Source organism: Lynx canadensis, chromosome C1, assembly GCF_007474595.2.
Source record: "Lynx canadensis isolate LIC74 chromosome C1, mLynCan4.pri.v2, whole genome shotgun sequence".
NCBI lineage: Eukaryota > Metazoa > Chordata > Mammalia > Carnivora > Felidae > Lynx > Lynx canadensis.
The window spans coordinates 23934290-23955736 of record NC_044310.1 but is presented as its reverse complement, the minus strand read 5'-3'; the positions used below and the strand labels follow the sequence as shown (position 1 = coordinate 23955736).

Here is a 21447-nt window from a genome sequence, read left to right as displayed (position 1 = left end):
AGGGCAGTGGTAGGTTCTGTACTGTTATTCATGGTATCTCCTCCAGCGCCTAGCCCAGTATCTGGCACATGGTATGTGCTCCATAAATAGTTTAGTGAATAAACAAACAAATGAACAGGCCTGAGACTTACACAAAGTGAGGGATATCATCTCCCTTTTTAGAGATGAGGAAATTGAGGCTCTGAGCGTTCACGTGCCTTTTGAATCATGGAATTTATGGCTGGTACACATCAGACCTCCCGTTTTGCATGACAGGCCAGCCCTCCTGTCCCCCACCTCAACAAACAGGGAAAGGCTACATCTTCAAGTTACTAGGCCCACAGGGAACTGTCTTTTGGAAGCAGAGTGAGGGACCTGGGTTTCCAAGTCCTGCCACAACGAATTGCCTCTTCTACATGTGTGCCTGGCTTGTGCCTGGGCCATTAAGGGAAATAACTCAAAAAGCCAATCCGGAACTCAGGGTCAGGAAAGGGAGCATTATCTTTCTCTTCCTACTTCCACTCCTCAAGGTCAGATCTCTTCATTTTCTCTTGGTCTATTTTGCCAGATCCTCACTGGTCTCTTGTGTCCAGATTCTCCCACTTGTGCCCACCATCTCCAAAATGCAGAGACCTTATGGGGCACCTGTGTAGCTCAGCTGGTTAAGTCTGTAACTCTTGATTTCGGCTCAGGTAACGATCTCGCCGTTCGTGGGATTGAGCCCTGTGTCAGGCTCCAGGCTGGCAGCGCAGAGCTTGCTTGGGATTGTCTCTTCCGCTCTCTCTGCCCTTACCCCACATGTGTGTGCATATGCGGCATGGGTACTTACAAAATAAACATTAAACAATCAGATTTAAATAAGCAGAGAATTTGTCAGATTGTTCCTCTGCTTAGTTACTTGTCTGCCCTTAGGTAATGCTCAAACATTTCAATCTGACACACAGGCTGGTCCTTATTCACTTCTTGGGCTTTCTCCACTAAGCCACCCAGGTTCCATTCATATTTGAGGAACCCCTTTCCCCAAGTATGCATTTTTTGTGCCTTTGCATATGCTGTTTCCCCTGCTTGGAATGCAATGCCCTCCCTTCCCACTTGACCATAGGGTGAACAAATTCACTTTCAAGATCTAGTTCAACTCTCCCCTCCCTAAAAAACCCTATTTTTCCAGACAGAGCCTGGGTACCTATTCTCTGCTCCCCAGTGCCCTGGACACACATTTTCCTCAGCACTCAGCACTCTGATTTGCTTACAAGGTATGTTTCTGTCTCCTGGTTGTCTAAGGTACATCCTCCTTTTTATCTGTCTCATGTTTACCTAGTATGATGCCTTCCTCAACAGACACCAAAAAGTTTTTGTTGCAATATTTGTCTCCCATATACCGCCACAGACTCATCTGCATATCCTGTGGCCAAAAAGGGCTCAGGAAACAGAGTAGACGAGTGGCTATGACTGTCCTTTTTTCCCAGTGTGAGCCCTCTAGCCTGTCCAGTAAGAGCCAGGTGGTCCTCCAAGCAGCTTTGTTTCCACTCTAGCGCTTGACCTTGCTTACACACCCTCCCTGGCCTAGAACCATTGGTCCACCCTGATCCATCTCCTGCAAAATTTTCCAGCTCCACCCCACCCCCACCCCTTGTTCCCTATCCTTCCTGCTCTAGGAACCATTCTGCTTACCTGCCCCAAATACACCAGAATGTTCCAAATCTCACATGTATTACATGTCTCCTTTACTCTGCTTGAAGTGCCTTTCCCCCAGTTTGCCCACCTAGAAAGTGCCTGACAACTCAGACTGTCCCCTCCTTCAAGAAATTCTTAGAGCATTAAACATGCTCTCTCCTGTGCTGCTGTCCTGTAACTGTTAACACCCATCCCAGTGTAGTGTGACCTGTCTGTTTCTGTCTTGGCGTCCTGTCTACCATAGCACCTGACACAGAGCAGGGTCTCAGTGACTGCATGCTGAGAGAATCAGGACATCACATTTTGAGAGGATAGTGGTGTTGTCTTTTGGGAGGGTTTTTTGGCTGCTGTGTTACCTTCGGCAAGTCGCTATAGCTCTCTGAGCTTGTTATTCACCTATAGAATTAGAGTGACAGTACCTACCTCCTAGGGTTGACATAAAAGTTGGATTGAAACAAGGCTTATAATACACATGAGAGTAATGTCTGATACACAGCATTCAGCCAGCGGTAAACACCATGACTTCTGGTGTCTCATTTCCTCTCCACTGGAGAAGGCAGGACCCATAAGGACCCCAGAAGCCACACACAGGGCTTCCTGGCCCAGAATCCTAACCTCTGCTCTCTGCCTGACAGGCAAGAAGGGAAAGAAACACAGGACACACAGGCTTAATGGGAGTATAAAAATAGGACTTTTTTCCCCCCTCATAATCACATCAATTATCAAAGAAAGAAACAGTATGTAACAAAAATACAAAGCTCTGGTCAATTTTTTTTGTCTGTTTTTGTGTTTTTTTGCTCCCTCACCCAACCCTCCCCAACAGCCCCTTCCCAGAGAGCTCCTGGCTGAAGCCTGGATGCTGTCCCTGGGGTCACCCTGGGGCTTAGGAGAACCGGTGGTCCAGGTCCCTCTGGGGGCTGGCCGAGTAGGAGTAGGCCTTGCCCAATACCAAGCGGTCCCGCAGCAGCTTGAAGAAGGCATAGTAGTTGCTGAAGAGGATGAGCGCCAGGGAGATCGTCTGGTGCCACTTTTCAGAGGACATTAAGGAGTACAGCTGGTAGACAATGACAGCACCCTCCAGCAGCAGAAGGATGTTGAGGATCCGCAGGGGTTTGCTGAAAAAGAACTGCCCAGGAAAGGGTAGACAGGGACTGGAAAGTATGTTCGAGAAACCTGCCTCCCGGATGGGGGTTTAGGGTGGGCCAGGGAAGGGGACAAGCTCTGGGGGCCCCATGCAGACTTGGATGGAGAGGAAGACTGTGAGGTTGGGCACGGACTTTGCCACCTCTCCACCTCTGCCTGTGGTGTTTCTTTTCCAGGAAGCTTTTCTTGAGAGGTTTCACTTACTCCCTCAAACCTTTTCTGGTCTATAATCGACACCTTTTTATATGTGATCCTCCTGGGTATAGTCAGGCCTGAACAAATTAGAATCTTACGACACAGGCATGGAAAGTCATCATAGACTCTACAGTCTGAGAAACCCACTTCTTCATGGGTAGCATCCTGATCTAGGCCAGAAGCTTCTAGGGCATGTGGCGACACCTCACTCTGACCTGGTATTTACAAAGGAAGACAGAGTGTGGGGACTCGAGAAAAATGTTCTCATCCGTTCCAAAGTGCAATCAACGTCTTAGGGAATTTCAATTCTGCAGGGACCAAGGTACCTGACCTCAAGAGCTACTTAAAGGATGGGAAGAGAAGTGGCAGGGAATGGGAGTCCAAGAAACCAGCATGCCAGGCTCAGTTCTGAACCTGACAGGCTACAGGACCTTGGGCAAGTCCCTTTCCTGTCGGGGCTTCGGGTTGCTCTACCGTGAAGAGATGACACAGATCAATGATTCCTCAAACTGTGTTCCTTGGAACCCTGGGTTCTGAGGAGGTCTTTTAGGGGCTATAGCAGTGGTGAGTGGGAACTGAAGGGAGTCCCAACTCTTTCAAATAGAGTAGTGCCAGGAGGTCCTATATACCAGACTTCAGTCTATGACTGTGTTGGAAAAAAGGCTTTTGAGAGTAAAATAAGTAAATAAAATGGAGACCACTAGCCTCAATGATTTTGAGCAACCCTTTCCATAATGCTGAGTCCAGGAGTCATGACCATCAGATCCCAAGTTTCCGAGCAAGGCACCCTTGAACGAGTTAGACCCTCTGAGCCAATTTCAGTCTCGGAAAATGGGGAGAGCCGTGGTGTTTCTCTCACACACAGGTGAAGACTGCACGGAGGCTGCATGGCAACTGCTTACCACTGTGCCTGGCGCACCATATGGAATGGGGATAGTTCTTATTTTCGCCACTGAGAACCTCTTCTTTTATTGAATCATCCTCCCCGCCTCCACCCGATGTTTTCAAGGATCAGCCACCAAGTGAGCTGCACTTATGAAGTCACCACTGGTATGGCTGTCCTTGTGCTGCACAGTGTGTAGTTTCCGCTGGATTTGGGAAATGCTGAAAATAGCTGTCTCTTGCTAGGACATCACCTTCCCGTCCGGGATCCTCCTGCTCTCCAGATCAGGCCCCACCCCTCCTTCCCAGGGGAGGAGACTCACGTGGAAGCGGAAGTGGGAGACGTCAGAGGGGATAGCCACGTTGTAGTGGCCCACTGCCTTGTAGACGTTCTTGCTGTGTTTCACCAGCACGCCCTGCGGCCACATGCATTCTTCCGTCCACCTGGAGGCACAGCCCAACAGTGCCCCTTATGCCCAGCTCACCCACAAAAGGGGGTACCAGAAGCCTGGGCCTGGCGTGATCACCAGGGCCCCCGACTCCCATTTCTATCATTTAGACACAGTGACTTTCCTTTTCTGGGTCTCAGCTGCCTCCTCTGTAAAATGGGGTAACAATCATGAGAAATTCACTGCACTGGGAGGCAGAGGGTCTAGGGTTGTCATTCATGTCTGAGAGACTGTCCAGAAAACCCTTTTCCCTCTTCGGGTGCATTTTCCTCACCTGCTCTTAACCTCTAGCCTCCAGCTGGTCTACTACACAGCTGCCCGAGTGGTCTTTGTAAAACACCAAGCTGAGCCTATTCTCTGCTCGAACCCCCTTAAGTGTTTTCAGTGCTCTTGGAGTCAAGTCCCCAAGGATGTGGTGTTGCCGCTGAGGCCCTTCCGTGACTCCCACCGCACAGCCCAGGCACAAGCCATTCAGAACTGTCTCTAATTCCTCCAGCACAGCTTACTGTTTCATGTCTCTGCGCAAGTCTCTCCCTCCGACTGAACTGCACTTCCTGATGCCGTATCCTTCTGGCGAGCTCTTTCCAAACTCAGGATCCTCCAGAAAGCCTTCCTCAAACTCCCCACAGAGTTCAGCATTCTTCAACTGCTCCCTGAATCTCCTGCTACTGGTCCACTTTCCCCAGTGTTTTATCACTTACGTACTTCCCTGAATTCCTCACTAATCTGGGAACCCTTGACGGAAGAGATGGTATACCATTCATCTCTACGACCTCAGGGCATGGCACAAGGCCTGGCACAGAGGGACTTCAATAAGCATGTGATTGAGATGGTGGGATCTTCCAATTCTTCCAGTGTTCTGCCAGATATCACAGGGCCTCCCGGGGTCCTGGGCCAGAGGACAGAGAATTGCTGTCTACAAAAAACTCTATCTCATTCCTACCCTGTTGATTCATTCACTTAAAAACCAGTTATCAGGGCACCTGGGTGGCTCAGTTAGTTAAGTGTCTGACTCTTGATTTCAGTTCAGGTCAGGATCTCAGGGTTGTGAGAGCCAGCCCCGCATCAGGCTCCGTGCCAGGTATGGAGCCTGCTTCAGATGCTCTGTCTCCCTCTCCCTATGTCCCTTCCCTGCTTGCATGGTACTCTCTCTCAAAATAAACCAAACCAAAACAAAACAAAAAACAAAAAGAGGGGCACCTGGGTGGCTCAGCTGATTAAACGTCTGACTTCAGCTCAGGTCATGATCTCACGGCTTGTGGGTTTGAGCCCTGTGTCTGAGCCTGCTTCAGATTCTGCGTCTCCCTCTCTCTCTCTGCACCCCCCCCCCAGAAATAAAAAAATAAAACTTAAAAAAAAGAAAACAAAAAAGAAAAACCAGCTATCACATTATACCTAATAACACAGATGAAACTCACAGGGATGTGCTGAATGAAAAAGAAACTGAACCCAAGATTTCATTTACATGAACTTGTAGAACAGCCAAAACTAACCTATGGTTAGTTTATTTATTTATTAAAAAAAAATCTTTTTTTTTTTTGAGAGAGAGAACACGAGCATGTGTACACGCATGAGTGAGGGAGAAGGACAGAGGGAGAGAGAGAATCTTTTTTTAAAATGTTTATTTATTTTTATTTTGAGAGAGAAAGTGTGTGCAGGGGAGGGGCAGAGAAAGAATCCCAAGCATGTGGGGCCTGATCTCACGAATCGTGAGATCATGACCTGAGCCAAAATCATGAGTTGGGACACTTAACCAACTGAGCCATCCAGGCACCCCGAGAGAGAGAGAGAGAGAGAATCTTTTTTTTGAGATTTATTTACTTTTGAAAGAGAGAATGCAAGCAGAGAAGGGACAGAGAAAGAGGAGGGCAGAAGATCCAAAGCGGGCTCTGTGCTGATAGCAGTGAGCCCGATGGGGGATTCGAACCCATGAGCCATGAGATCATGACCTGAGCCGAAGTCAGATGCTCAACCAACTGAGCTATTCAGATGCCCCGAGAGAGAGAATCTTAAGCAGGCTCCATGCTCAGCATGGAGCCCGATGTGGGGCTTGATCCCACGACTCTGGGATCATGACTTGAGCAGAAATCATGAGTCAGATGCTCAACCAACTGAGCTACTCAGGCACCCCCCTTATGGTTAGTTTTGAAGGAATGTAGACAAATAGTTGTCTGGGTGGTGGTGGTGAGGGGGCGGTCATTGGCAAAAGCCAGGAGGAAATTTTCAGAGGCTGGAAATGTTCTACATCTTGATTCGATGTGGGCTACGTGGGTATATATGACTATCAAAACTCAAAGAATTATACACTTTAAGATCTATGCATTTCACTATATGTAAATTTTACCTTATAAAAAGACTAGACACGAACCACAAAAATTTACTGTGGCCCTATTATAAGCCAGGCACTCTGGGAGTGAGATGGCTGAGTACTTGACAGGCAAGGACCCTGACGACCGGGAGCTTTACTCCTGGAATAACAGCCAAGTAACTAAGCAAACACAGCAGAGTGTTAGGTGCAATGATCATGATATTATGGGGCTGTGGGAACACAGGGGAGGGGCGCCAAACCCATCCTGGGTGGTGAGGAAAGTGTTCCTGGAGGAAAGCAAAGTGCTAAGGAATGCATAGGAATTAATCAGGAAGAGAATTGGAAAGGGTGTTCCAGGCAAAACAAGCATCATGTGCAAAACCCTGGATACACACATGCATATAGAATTTGAGGATCTGAAGCAGTTTGGTCTGGCTAAGGCAGAGTATGAGTGGAGGCATGGTAAGAGATGAGGCAGAAAAGGCTGGCAGGACCCAGTGTAGCGGCTGGGAAGCCATGTGCAGGAGCCTGGGTCTTCTCTGTGGACCACGGTGAGCTACAGACAGGTACCTCCCTCATGTTCAGCTATATTCTTATTTTTCTCATTTTTTATTTTTATTTTTTTATTAGGGGGGGAGAGAGAGAGAGAGAGCGCACACACATAAGCAGGGGAGAGGGCAGAGAGAAAGAGCATCTTAAGCACACTCCACGGTCTGCGTGGAGTCCAATGCTGGGTCCCATCCCATGACCCCACTGAGATCATGACCTGAGCCAAAATCAAGAGTCAGACACTCAACTGAGGCCCCCAGGTGCCCCTTAGCTATATTCTATCTTTCTACTCCTCGCTCCCCTCAGAGGCTATGGTTAAGCCGAGCCCCCTTTGAGCCCATTTGGCAATCTTCATCCCCTTTCCTGGACCACCTGGACAGAGCCTGGGAGGGTCCCTAACTAGCATTGACAGCCAACGTCAGGAAGCTTGGCTTCTGCAGCCTTCCTTTGCATCTCTGCTTCTTGGTGGGCCTACCCCTACAAATCTGTCTGGGGGCCTCTTCTCTGCCACACCTTGTGCTCGGCCCACGGCTCAGATAAGATTCAGGTGGGCCCAGCCTCAAGGAGCTTCCGGTCTACTGGGGGAAAGCAGGCAGGAAAATTAGGGTAACCTGGGCGAAAAGTACTGTGGTAAAGGCACCATGAAGGACGAGCCAGGCTGAGGGGAGGCCGGCCCAGCACCTTAGGGCTCCTGAGCAGGTGACTTCTGCCTCTGCAGGGCCGTCCTGCAGCTGGGCTTCTTTCGGCCCATCATCCTAACGATTTGTGTACGGCTGTCACCCCCACCAGACTGTGAACTCCTCAAGGACCTTGTCTCAGTCATTTCCTCCCTGTGGCTCTGCTTCCCTGGCCAGGGCTCACCATAACCACGGTCAGGGCTAACACAGCACATATCCTCTGACCAGACAGATGGAACGGGTTCCTTCACTGTTCAAAACCCCCCCAGTCCCCCTCTGCCTGTAGGTCAAAGTCTAAGCTCCTCTGTCCAATACATAGCACCAGGCTGGTTATGGCTTTGGTAGAGGTAAATGCCTGCTGGAAAGGAGGTGACCTAATGATTGAATGGATGAGTGAGCAAGGGACAGAAGGAGAGAAGCAATGGCTGAATGCACGAGCATATTGGTCAACGAGCTGGATAAAGAACAGTCAGCGAATGAGAAAGTCAACGAGTCTGTGAATTTACTGCCTGGCCTCCTCACATCTCCAGCACACTGCAAGTTACCTAAGGACAGAGGACATGTCTGCCTTGGGTCCTGCGATACCCTCCTCTGGCCACAAGGCCCAGCACACCAGATGTGCTCAACAACCACCTGCTGACTGAATGAATGAGTTGGTGATGGAGGAGGGGACTAACTCCAGACACTGACCAGGAGGGCCGGGGTTGGGCAGAGAAGGGCAGGGCGACTCACGGGTGCTGCAGCACGTTGGAGCACAGCGCTGGGTCCACCTTCTGCCAGCAGCCCAGGTGGGCAGCGGCCTTGTGCAGTAGGTCACAGTAGCTGGCAGGCAGCAGGTGCTGCATGAGGATGACTGAGGTGCTGATGGACACCAGGAGGAAGAGCTCACAGGACCAGCGCTTGTCATAATAATGCGTGTTCTGGGGGCAGGGGGTGGTGGGTTAAGGCCTGGGATGTCCATAATGGCCTCCCTCCCTCCCCCTTCCCTGATTCTGTCTGCCTCGGAAACCAGGACAGCCCTCAGTGGGGGCCTGAGACCAAGGATCAAATACCTAACGAAGAAGGCTTAATCATGGGCTTAGACCCTGTGCCCACTACTCAGTTCTCCACAAGCTCCTCTTACATAAAAACTGCTCCCGCTGCCTACGACTCTGAGCCAGAGCATAGACTCCGGGGTCCAACAGACATCAGTTCAAATCTTGACTCTGCTGCTTTATTAACTATGTGATGCTGGGCAAACCATTTCACTTCTCTGTGCTCTAGCTGCCTCATCTGTTAAATGAGGATAAGAATAGCTACCAACCACCTATGAGAGGCGTTAGGGGGATTATCACACTCCTGAAAGCTCTAGCACATTGTAGGTGTTCAAGAAATATTATGTCCTCTCAGCCTCAAATCATTCAGCGCAGTCTACCCCTGGAGAAATGTTTCCAGCCTACTGTCAGCTGGGGAGGTACCTTCCCAGAAGGCCAGACGAGCAAGAGAGAAGGCACAGGCTTTTGGAGTCATTCAGGTCTGGATGAATCCTGGCTTTCCTACTTACTGATGAAGCTGGACATTGTGACATGCCTGTGCCAAAACAGCCACAGTGAAATACAACATCACTGCTTTTTGTTATCAATCAAGTATTATGAACAGCAATATCATGTCCCAATCATTGGCTGGGTGACCTTGCGCAGGCCACTCCCTTTCAGGGAGCCTTGTGCTCTCTACTCTAAAATCGAGGTAGCGGTCACTCTAGCCCTCAAGAGAACAGATGGGAATCTTGTCAAAAACGGTCCAGTTATTTATGCAAGGGGGAGGGCTCCTGCGGGGCAGCTCCCCTCCCACCCCCACCCCACGGGCTGAGCTACGTACCTTCACAAACCAGACAGGCACAAAGGCCACGTAATAGGCACTCAGCATGGAGCTGACCAGCACTTCCTTCATGCGCCAGTTGAAGTCCATCTTGAGGAATTCTACCTCGCTGCGGATGAGGCTGGGGGACAGGCAGCAGGCGTGGGTGGGCATGGCATCTGGGCCGTACAGCTGCCGCGTGTGCTGCTTCCACGTCTCCCGCAGCGTCAGCAGGTAGTCCCGGCTCCGTGCCAGGCCACTGACCGCCTCCCGGGGACCCACAGAGGCCATGTGGCTGAAGAGGTTTGTCTTGCGCAGGTCACAGTTCAGCTGCAGGAACGGAATGTACATCCCAAACCTGCTGGGGAAGACAGTGGTGAGGGTAGGCCTGCCCATGGGCCACGATCCCAATCTTTACCCACGGAGGGAATCTTCTTTCCTCCCTGGGCCTTAGCTCTCCCGGCTGCTCAGAGGAGAGAATTTACCCATCCTTCTATATAGCCATCCTCCGGTAAGACATTCAACACACGTATTAGCATTGAGTGCAGGCCAAGCACTGTGCCGAGCGTCGGGAACAAAGGAGGAAGTAGGAGACAAGGCCCTGCCTCACAGTCTATTGCTGACCAACGGTGATCCTAACAGCCCACATTCCTTAGGCACACTCCATGCTCTAGACACTGTACTAAGTGCCTCACACACGTTCTCTTCTTTTGTGTCTCCTGAGAACACTATGCATTAGGTATGGTTATTTTGTACCCTTTTGAGAAAGCTGTGGCTCAGAGAAGTGAAGCGGATTCCCAAAATTTACCCAATGATAAGGAAGCAATAGAGCTGGGATTCAAACTCAGAACTGTCTGGTACCAAAGACCGAGACGCATAATCAGCAAATACTAAGAGTAATTCATTAGTTAAAAAAAAAAGGTACAAGGGGTGCCTGGCTGGCTCAGTCGGTGGAGCATGCCGCGCTTGATCTCAGGGATGTGAGTTCGAGCCCCGCACTCAGCACAGAGCTTAAAGAAAACAAAACAAAACAAAACAAAACAAAACAAAACAAAACAAAACAAAACAAAACACAGACGCGGTACCCCAAGAGGTCTAAGTTGTTACGGCTGCATACATTAAAGGCAGCTTTTCAGCTTGTGGAGGAAAGCAGTTCAGGGACACTATTTACCGTGTGCCTATTATGTGCCAAACACTGAAATGGGCCCTTGAACAGTACAAATCCCTTTCCCTGAGTAGTACCCTTAGGGTTGGTGCTACTCAGTGTGGGGTATTTTGAGTGTATGGCTGGTATCTTTTGAGGAGAGAACTAGATAGACCTAAAGGCCAGGAGAGTAGATAATTATAGAAAGTAGCTAAGTGCCAGGGTGCCTGGCTGGCTCAGTTGGTAAAGCATGCAGCTCCTGATCTTGGGGTTGTGAGTTCAAGTACCACACTGGGCATAGAGATTACTTTAAGTATAAATAAATATGTAGGGGGAGAAAAGTAGCTAAGTTAGCCTAGCACGTGTCCATGGAACAGTGTAGTAGGTGCTATTTCGAGGCGTTCCTTTTTTCAGCTTGGGGCTTGTCAATTTCCCCAGGTCCTCAGACACAGCCCCAGAAACGTCCCTGGGCTGCCCCTACGAGTTAGGGCCAATGAGAATGCTACACTTTCTTCCCCAGAGTAGCGTTTTTCTTCCTTTTTCCTGATGTTCCAAGAAGGAATACATGAGTATCCTTGGGTAAGCAGTTGGCCTTTTTCGGTTTTTGCTTTCTGGTCTATAAAATGGGGATGCTAGGGGCGCCTGGGTGGCTCAGTCGGTTGGGCAGCTGACTTCGGCTCAGGTCATGATCTCGCAGTCCGTGAGTTCGAGCCCCGCGTCGGGCTCTGTGCTGACAGCTCAGAGCCTGGAGCCTGTTTCAGATTCTGTGTCTCTCTCTCTCTGACCCTCCCCCGTTCATGCTTTGTCTCTCTCTGTCTCAAAAATAAATAAACGTTAAAAAAAAATTTTTTTTAAATGGGGATGCTACCATTCTCCCTGGTATAAGGTTAAGTAAGATTACTTTGAGAACTGTGGTCAGCAGCATAACCGTTAGGGTCAAACAGGCCAGGATTAAAATCCCAGCTCTGCTATTGACTAGCACTCTGATTTAGGGCAAGTTATTTCATCTCTATGAGCCTCAGTTTCCTTAATTTGCTTTAAATTACATAGCTTGTACTGATTCTCTACACTCAGGTATTACACCTAGTGTTTTCATAAATACCCTCTTTCAAACCTTGTAACAACACCCAGCATGGTGTTTGACCCAAAGTAGATCCATAACATTTTGCTTAGAAAAGAGAGACCAGGGATTCTGTCTTAGAATTTTGCTTAGAAAAGAGAGACAGAAAAGAAGACTGTAATGGGACTCCCAAAATATTCTTCAGGATACCCTGTGGGAACGAAGGAGTGGAGCACCGATAGGATCAGGGTGATACAAGGGATTCAGACTCAAATTTAAGGGCAACTACTCAAGAATCTCCCTGGTTTTGCCTCTAAGGAGGACTGCAGATACAATTACGTTATTTGGCAACAGCAAGTGACTGCTCCACGGGTCACAAGTTAGAAGCAGCTTCACTGCAAGATGGCTGATTCCCTCTCACCCTCTCCACTCAAGACGTGACCGTATAAAAGTAGGTAATAAAGTCATATCAGCAAAAAGAATGGGAGTGGGGTTATTGGTTCACAAGCGATTTTGACAAATTTAGAAAGCAGAGGGAAACATGTTGACAGAGGAGGAAGGAAGCCATCAATAGAGCCACGCTGTCCAACAGAAATATAATGAGAATTACGTATGTAATTTGAAATTTTCTGGTAGCCACTTTGAAAAAAAATGAAATTAATGTTAATGCTCTACTTAACCCAATATATGCCAAATATTATCATTTCAACATGGCATCATTATTTACCAATGAGATTTTTACTTACTTTCTTTTTTTGCACTAAGCCTTCAAAATCTGATGCGTACTTCACACTTACAACAACACACTTCAATTCAAACTAACTTCTCTCAAATGTTCAATAGTAACAGGTAGCTGGAAGCTGCTCAACTGGATGGCGTAGGTCTAGAATATGCTGCGAGGGCTGTACTGGGGGTAGGAGCTTATCTGCCCAGTGACCCAAGAGAGACTCTGGCTTGAAGCAGACACATCTGATAAAGGGTAGAAGTGAGCAGCAGGACTGAACAAATGGGATTGAACAAAGATCTGTATTTATTTATAAGAGTCAGTCCATTTATTCTCTTATTCACCTCACACAATCTACCCTGAAGGATTCTTCTGTAAAGAATGTGAATAAACTACCCTGGGGAGAACTGAGATCTCTAATGGGGGCATCCTAGGGTAACCCCCTCACCCTGGTTTCTGGCCTATGGGGGCGCACAACTCACTTATCCTAAAGCAAAGTCTGCCAGTCTGTGTGTCCTGCTCTTACAGTTAGAATCCCTGGCCAAAGCTCCCACTCATATATACAATGGCAGAGGGAGAGGAAGTGTGCTCCAACCTACTCAGTCCTTCATTTGTAAGTGTAAAGAGACAACTGAAGAAACTAACGATGCTTAGAAACCTAGCAGCAGGAAACGAAAGATCGACCCCAGTGGAAAGACAAAATTGAGGGCACATGAGAGATTTTTAAAACAAGAACAGAATGCTATGAGAAAAGGACAATCAGAAAACAAGAAAGAGGTCTGAGAGATAAAAAATTTGACTGCTGAAAAACTCAATAAAAAAGCTGGAAGATAAAGTTGAGAAAATCTCCCTAAAGGCAAAGTAAAAAAAGAGAGAGAGGAGAAAGAGGGGGGAGAGAGACAGAGAGGAAGAAAGACGGGGATGGGGGGGTGGAGAAAGGGAGAGCAATGAAAAATATGAGGGAAAATATAAGAGAAACAGATGATCACTCTATGAGGTCTACCACCTTAAGAACAGAAGTCCTAGACAGAATAGAAAAAATGGAAGGGAAGATATTATCAAAGAAATAATAGGAGAAAATTTCCCTGATCTGAAGAAATAGCCAAATCTCCAGGTTAAAAAGTCCTAGAGTACGGATACGATGACTGACGAAAGTCCCACACCAGACACCTCCTTATAAAATTTCAACTAATCAAAAGACAAACAGGCTACCTCTAAAAGCTTTTAGAAAGGAAAAAACAAGTCATCTACAAAGGAACTGGAATCAAACTGGCATCAGACTTCTCACTGGATGCTAGAGACAATGGAATAGTATCTTCAGACTTCTGGGAGAATATGAATTTGAACTTAGCAATCTACATTTAGCTGAACTATCAATCAAGTATGAAGGCAGAATAAAGACATTTTTAGACATGCAAGGCCTCTAAATGTATATACCTCCCACACCCATTGTTAAGGAAATTACCTGATAACGCACTCCAGCAAAATAAGGGAGAAAACCAAGAAAGAAGACATGGGATCCAGGAAACAGTGGATCCAACCCAGGAGGGCAGCGAAGGGAAGTCCCAGGCTGAGAGCTGTACAGCAGGCCTAAAGAGCAACCACTCCAGACTGGAGCAGGAGGATGGAAGGCTCCAGGAAGGATGTCTTTAGGGGGAAAAATGGACTCCAGGCAACAGGTAGCATGATTGAGAGGCTGGATAAACTTGAGGATATGTTGAAGGCCCATCACTCTTTTGTCAACAAGAAAAAAGAAAGGCAATTAGAACTCCAAGAAAAAAAAAAGAGCCTGTATTAGAAAGTTACAATCTAAATACGAAGCAAACTAAAATGTGGCATGATTTTAAGCAATTGATGGAATGTAAGAAAAGAGAAACCATTTGACTTTGACATGAAGAACTTTCTTTTTTTAAGAGGTCCAAGATTATAACTCAGTAACCACAGAGAAGGAACGTTATCTATGCACACTACTTGGTCCTGAAGTGAATGGTATTTTCATATTCATAATAACATCAAGGCTACTTATTGCTTTTTAGCTTTTAGAATTAACCTTAAACAAAGAATGGAAGACTTAAATGTGGTTATATAGGAGAATGTGAATGTCAAACTTAACAACATAAGAGTATAGCTGCCAGGAAGTGAGAGGAGGAAGAGGGGAGGAAAAGTGGAAGGGTAGAGTTCTTAACATTATTGTCTACATTAAAGGGATTAAGATACTATTGTTGATGAGATAAAAAATACAGGCATAGTGATATTATTGGAAAAGATAATCAATAGAAAAATAAAAATAATAAGTTATCAAATACTGGGAATAGTATGGATGGAAGGGTGAATTAAGTAATCTTCACCTGTCATTGAAGGGAATCAATGTATGTATTTGTGTGTATGGTGTGCTTGTATATGCATAAAACATTTATTTCCAGGATATACAAGAAACCAGAAATGGTGGTGGTTACCTCTTGGAAGGGAAACTGGGTAGCTAAGAGACAGGAGCCAAAGAGAGACTTCTTCATTCTATATTCTTATACATTTTTACACATATTTATACATCTTGAATTTTAACTATGTAAACCTATTATCCAGCTATAAAATCAATGATAAATTTCTGAAAGGAATAAAGGCACAAAGATACTAGAATTATGGAGGTAACTCAAAAAACACTGAAAGTCAGAAACAGTGAGAGAGATCGCTTTGGAGAAGTGGGACTAAAAAGTTAGTAAGTAGGGTGCCTGGGGGGCTCGTCAGTTAAATGTGTCTGACTCTTGATTTCAGCTCAACTCATGATCTCATGGTACAGGAGTTCAAGCCCCGCATCGGGCTCCGTGCTGACAGTGCACAGCCTGCTTGGGATTCTCTCTCTCCCTCTTTCTCTGCCCCTCTTCTGCTCGTGCTCATTCTCTCGAAATGAATACACTTAAAAAATAAATAAATAAAAAGCGAAAAAGTGGGGTTGGAGGCTGTTGTTCATCATAAGCTTTTTAGTACTACTGGACTGATTTGTTAGGCTATGTATGTCTTATGTTAATAAAAATTTAAACATTAAATAAAAATAAAAAAAAAAAAGGCAAAGTATGAATACTAAATGATACCTGTACCCAAAGAGAATGGATTCACTTGATAGCAACCAGAAAGTGAGAAAATTAAGGCGACTATTGACGGCTCTAACCATTTGTTATCATCTATCAAAAATGTACTGCACCTTTCAGTACAGTCATTCTACTTCTTGGAACCTGTTGACAGAAATATTGGACAAGTGGGCAAAGATGTATGCAAAAGAATGTTCCCTACCTCACGGTCTCCAATAGGGAAAGCTAGGAACACCTCAAAAGAGCACCAATAGAAGACAAATACAACTGTGAAAAATCTACACAATGGAATACTATAGGCTATTTAAAAAAATGAGGCAAACCTGTATGCATCGCCATGGAAAAATACCCAAGCTTTATGATGATGCAAAAAAATGCAGTAAATTGTACAATATCATGCATAGTTTAATTCCTTTTTTGTTAAAAAAAAAAAGTATACGTGTGTATGCTCGGACAGAAAAATTTGGAAGGCTATGCTGCAAATAATGGTTTTCTGGAGGACTGGTGTTATATAGGACTTTCATTTTCTACATTAAAAGCTTCTGTAAAGTTAATGTTTTTATATGACACATGTGTCACTCTTATAATTAAACACTAGTTATAACTGAAACAGGTGTGATGGGGCTCCTCCCATGACAGTGCCCTTTTGGTCATGCAAGGTACAGAGAAGTATCCAGCTCTGAAGCTTCCTGGGACACAGAAATGGCCCAGCCTGAGGAAGTTCATGAACCAGAAAGCCCAGGGGTTGGGAAATGATTGTAAATGCCCAGGCAGCCAGGAGCCTGCCCCAAGAACAGCCAGCGTGGACATCTTGCCAAAGCTCTCCCCGGTTCTAGGTCAGAAGGGGGAAGTCCTGGGCTCTTTCCAGACAGTCTTTCCGTCCTCAATAATCTGGGCTCTGGTGAGATGGAGTGAGTGAGCAAAACAAACACAAAGACTGACATACACGCATAGACGTGTAGATACGCACACACACTTCATGCATAGACACCCACACAGAGAGAGACATGCACACACGCAGGTGCTCGCATGCACACAGACCTGGGGGAGGCACCGAGAGATTACATAAACATTAACATACAAAAAAAGACAGAGAAAGAACCAGAGAGGGAGACAAAGCCCATGCACCCCTATCAGGAACTGTTCCTTTGGCATATACACTCAGATCTGAGTCCCATTCTGACCTCCCCCTTGGTGGCACCTTGGGTAAATTAGGCCTGCTGTCTCAGTTTCTGCTCCTGCAAAAACCTAATCACCTTAGTCTCAGGGGGATGTTCTCAGACAACGTGAGAGGATATCGCTGCTGCCCTGCCATGAGTCTTCCAGGTATGGGGGCCTGCTGACCCAGCCACACTCAGGGCAGAGGTCAGGAGCCAGGTGCTAGGCAGTGAGGGGTGGAGTGAGGGGTACTCACGGATAGCAGAGGAACAGGAGGTTCAGGAAGGAGTAGGTCCTGAAGAGGTGGATGAGGGAGCGGCACAGACTCCAGCCTGTTGCCGTGAGAACGGTGAAGCGGGTGAGGAACAGCAGGATGGAGCGAAAGAGGGAGACCTTCCCCCTCTGAGAAGCCTGGGTCGGGGCGAGATAGGACAGGATGGGGCCTTGGATAGGCCACGGGGACTGTGCCCAAATCCCACCCAGCGTGACCTGTGATCCCACCCAGGGAACCATGGGGCAGCAGGCCGGACAGAACCTGGCAAGGTGAATGCTTTTCCTTGGCGCCCAGGAAACTCCAAGAGGAAGGGGATGTGAGTAATGTTCTTCAACCAAGTTCAAAGGGAGCCCCAAGGAAAATGCCTTGGGCTTGAAGGGCTAGGCGTGTTTCCTTGGTACCCCCAGGGGAAAGGCGAGTCCCAGAGTCCCCGGTCATCCTCTAGGACCCAATCACCTCCTTCACGATGGACCCAATGAAGCGGCGGCCCAGAACGATGGTGGTCACCATCAGCAAGTTGAAGTCGATCAGGTGGAAATTCTGTCAGGGGGCAGAGGCTGGGGGTCACGTGGGCCCCCTGCCCATATACGGGCTTTTTTCAAACCCACCTCCCCCTGCCCGGTCCTTTCCACAGGGACTATCCCCACTCTCCGACCTTCACAAGTCTCTAGCTGAGTCAGGCCAGGAAATTACCTAGAGGAGTAGAACAGGACCCAGAGGAGGGAAGTGGGACAGTCCCTGGAGATAAGAGAGTGGTGTGTGAGCCCTGTTGCTCTGATCACCCATGCTCCGGTCCCTGAACCTCTCTTTCTACACGATCTTTCCACTCCTTAAAATACTCAGGTATGCCTGTGGCTCTTCTCCCCCACAGGACTTAAGATTCTGCCTTCCTTTGGGCAAAATCTATCCGATTTATCTCCACTACCTTTGAACCGCCTAATGCAGTACTGAGCAATTCGGGTGAGTGTTCAGGAATCATTCATTTTCTGTTCCTTCTACATGTTCTATGCCCGGCATGAGGCCAAATGTACAGGGCACTCACTCGGTAAGCTGTGTTAAACTGAAGCCAAACGTCACACACACACACACACGCACACGCACACACACACACACACAGCTGGTCCTAGCTGGGCACCTACCAGGGAGGTGTGGGATGGCGGGTGGGAAGGTGGATACCACCACACTGTCTTGTAGATGTTGATGTAGTGGACGAAGAGGGCTATGAGCTGGCAGAAGAAGAGCTGCAACTCAAACAGAATGCTGGCCTGGACTGGCAGCTCGGGGATCTTGCAGTGCTGTAGGGGCACGACCGTCTGGGTGGCCAGAGGGGGGCTGGAGAGGCCCGTCCCAGAACTGCTCCTGGGAGGTGGGGAGGGAAAAAACATCAGGAACTGTCCTGAGAACCCCACCAAGAAGGGCTTCTGGGGCAAAGGATGGTGAGGTTGGGTCAGAAAAGCAGCACAAGGCAAACACGGAGTCCGAATCCTGCCTGTCAGACGAAGGAGCCGACAGAGACTTTTCCTATCCCTAATCTCATTCAGGCTTTCCAACATTCCCCAGGAAGGAAAGAATTATTAGATCCATTTTACAGATGAGGAAAAGGAGGCCCAATGAACGGAGACAACTTGTTGAAGCCACCAGAAAATCAGGAGCAGAACTGTAAGTGGAATCCTGTAACTGGGCTTACTATACTATGTCCCTCTGCATCTGCCCAAGTGACCACCACTCTGGGTCTTTTGCTGCTCACTGCACTCTAAGCCCCCGTCTGGGATCTGGGGTATCACATCCTAGAGCCCAGTGAGAGAGAGCCTTGTTCATATTGCCCCTGTGAGCCCACAGTGAGGGGCAAGACACAGAGGTGGTTTACCTGGTGCGGGAGCGGACACTGGTGACTGATGAACTGGAAGTATGGCCCCCACCAGAGCCCCCTGACGATCCTGGCTCACACAGTGGATTTCGACAGTAGGATGTCCTGTTGGGACCTCTTCGTCCTCCTGTGGGACTCAACATAAAATAGATCCTCAAGCCGGAGGGCATATATCAAGGATAACAGCAATGACACTGGCTACCAGTTACCTGGTGTCTCGTTTTATCATTTAATCACAGAGACCTCTGATCTGGCCCCTGCCTACTGCTTCAACCTCATCTCCCATTCCCTGCCTGGCCTCCAAGCTTCGGCCATCCTGTCCTTTCTCTCCTTAAGCAAATCAAACTTGTTGCTACCTCTTATATTGCTGTATCATGTCTGGAGAGCCCTCCCCTGACTGCCATTTTTTAAGCATCTGCCCCCATAACCCTCTTATTTCTACTTTTTTCACAATTCAGTCTTAGAATTTATCTTATTCACTTGTTAACATATGTATTGTCTTTTTCACTAGAGCAGAAAGTCAGTGAGGTCATTAACCTTAGCTGTCTTTTTCACTGTGTATTCCCTCCCCCTACCACAGAGGCCAGCATAAAGTTAAGTGCTCTATAAGTCTGTCTTGATGAGTGGCTGAACCCAGCAAAATAGGTTTCCCACAGATTAGGAAACTGAGTTTACACTGTGTCACGGGTAATTTGTGGGTCTGAGGCTTGAGCTCTTAGCTCTGGCATACGCTGTCCTGTTCAGATACTATAAGCCTCTCTAGGCTTTTGATTCTGGGCACCCTTGAGGTCTTCTTCTCAAGAGCCCAAGATCCAGCTCAGTAGGCATCCTGGGGTTTCATGGTCAGGACCAGGACCTGAGCACAGGGTCAAGGATGTGGGTTCTGGGAGAATGCTGTGGTTGTGGACCCAAACCCTATTTCTCTAAGCTTGTCAGTGTAGCCCAAACTCCCAGGCACCATCCTGCACAAAAGCCCTGCACAAAGGTCCTAAGCACCACCCCAGTCCTAATCAAAATTACAGCCCTGTTCAAACCACCTCATGGCAACAGAGCCTGCACTCGCCTAGCTTCCCAGCTCGGAAGGTTTTCTCACACGTGTCTCCAAAAAGTACTTGTCCAGCTCTGCCCCCAGTCAGCCTCCAACCCAGAAGCTCTGTTCATACACTATCACACCTGGCTTAAAACATCCCACATATGCACCTTCAGTCCAAAAGCTCTGCCCACACCCACTCTCCTCTCTTTAGAAGCTCTACACCCACGTAAAGCCCCTAGGCCCAGAAGCCCCGCCTACACACAGTTGTCAGCCCAGAATACGCGCCCACAAGCCAATAAAAGCTCTCTTTGCCCAGAAGCGCGGCTCCAGAATGGGCTCTCTAGGTCCGGAAGGTCTTCTCGCCCCGCCGCCCCTCGTGCAAAGCCCGAAAACCCAGAAAGTTCGCCCCCGAACAAACGCCTAGAAGCCAGGAGCTCCGCCCCAGCAGTAAGGCCCCGCCTACCGCTACGCCCCGTCCCCGCTTCTAACCCAGGTGAGCGGGTCTTCACCAAAGCCCAAGCCCCCATGGGCCCTCTCCCTTTTAGAAGCCCCGCCTACCGCGCCAATGCCCCGCCCCCATAACCGAGGCCCCACCCTGCAAAGCGACAGGAGGGGGCGGGGCCCCTCTGTGCCCCGCATCCCCTCCCCCTTCCCTCGCCGGGATCTTGTCCGCGTGGGGGAGCAATCAGCAGCTTGGCCATCCCGACCCCCACGTCTGCCCCTTCCCCGGCCGAGCCGGACCCGCTCCGCTCACCCATCTCCTCCCCCCGGCGCTCTCCGCTCCGCCGCCGCAGCTCCTGCGGGCAATATGTCGGAGGCGACGGCGGCCGGGAGAGGACTAACCGCCGCAGCCTAGTCCCCGGGTATCAGTCGCGCGCTCCCGCCTGGCCGCCAAATTTGCATACAAGGCGGGCTGGAAGCTGGGAACGCGCTTCTTAAAGGGGCCGCGCGGACAAAGGCGGTGCCTGCGCGCTCTCTTTGTCTCTAGGTCCCCTACGTCCTTGCAGCAGCTGCTGCTCGGGAGACCCCAGAGGGAGGGAAGTCACCTCCTGCTTTTCCCTTGCGTGCCTTCTCCCACCGTCTCTTCAGGCCGGAGGGAGGGGACCGGAACCGTCTCTGGGCTCCTGCGCGAGATGGACTGTATCCTTGAGTGGCCCCCAGGCGGCTCAAATTCAACGCGTCCCAAATTGGGCTTTCATTTGTCTTTGGCCTTATTGTTCTCTGGTCCACCCTAGCGAAAACCTGGGAGTCGTTTCCCTCGACCCCCCCCCCCTTTCACTTAGTTTTGCTGACCCTAAATCCTAAATATTTCTCCTGCCACCACCTTAGTTCAAATCCTGCTTCTGCCAATTCTGAGCCTTGAAATCTTTTTTCTTGCTCTTTACAATGAGGCTCGTAATATTCACCTT

The 21447-nt window shown here is 48.5% G+C and overlaps 1 protein-coding gene across 6 annotated transcripts; it reads right to left on the bottom strand.

The window, feature by feature from the left end:
• Positions 1-2321: 2321 nt before the first annotated feature.
• TMEM39B (transmembrane protein 39B) lies at positions 2322-20900 on the bottom strand. Of its 6 annotated transcripts, none has more exons than XM_030326894.1 (9): positions 20793-20900; positions 19006-19132; positions 18278-18497; positions 17595-17678; positions 17121-17275; positions 9714-10050; positions 8589-8776; positions 4197-4317; positions 2322-2779 (listed from the first exon to the last, which is right to left on the bottom strand). In XM_030326894.1, exons 1-9 carry the CDS (start codon positions 20794-20796, stop codon positions 2537-2539), a joined length of 1479 nt encoding a protein of 492 aa, XP_030182754.1. In that variant the 5' UTR covers positions 20797-20900; the 3' UTR covers positions 2322-2536. The 6 variants fall into 6 exon arrangements, with proteins under 6 accessions (XP_030182754.1, XP_030182753.1, XP_030182756.1 ...); XM_030326893.1 differs by lacking the exon at positions 20793-20900 and adding an exon at positions 20502-20580; XM_030326896.1 differs by lacking the exons at positions 19006-19132; positions 20793-20900 and adding an exon at positions 17832-17876 and having other exon boundaries at positions 18278-18364.
• Positions 20901-21447: the final 547 nt, after the last annotated feature.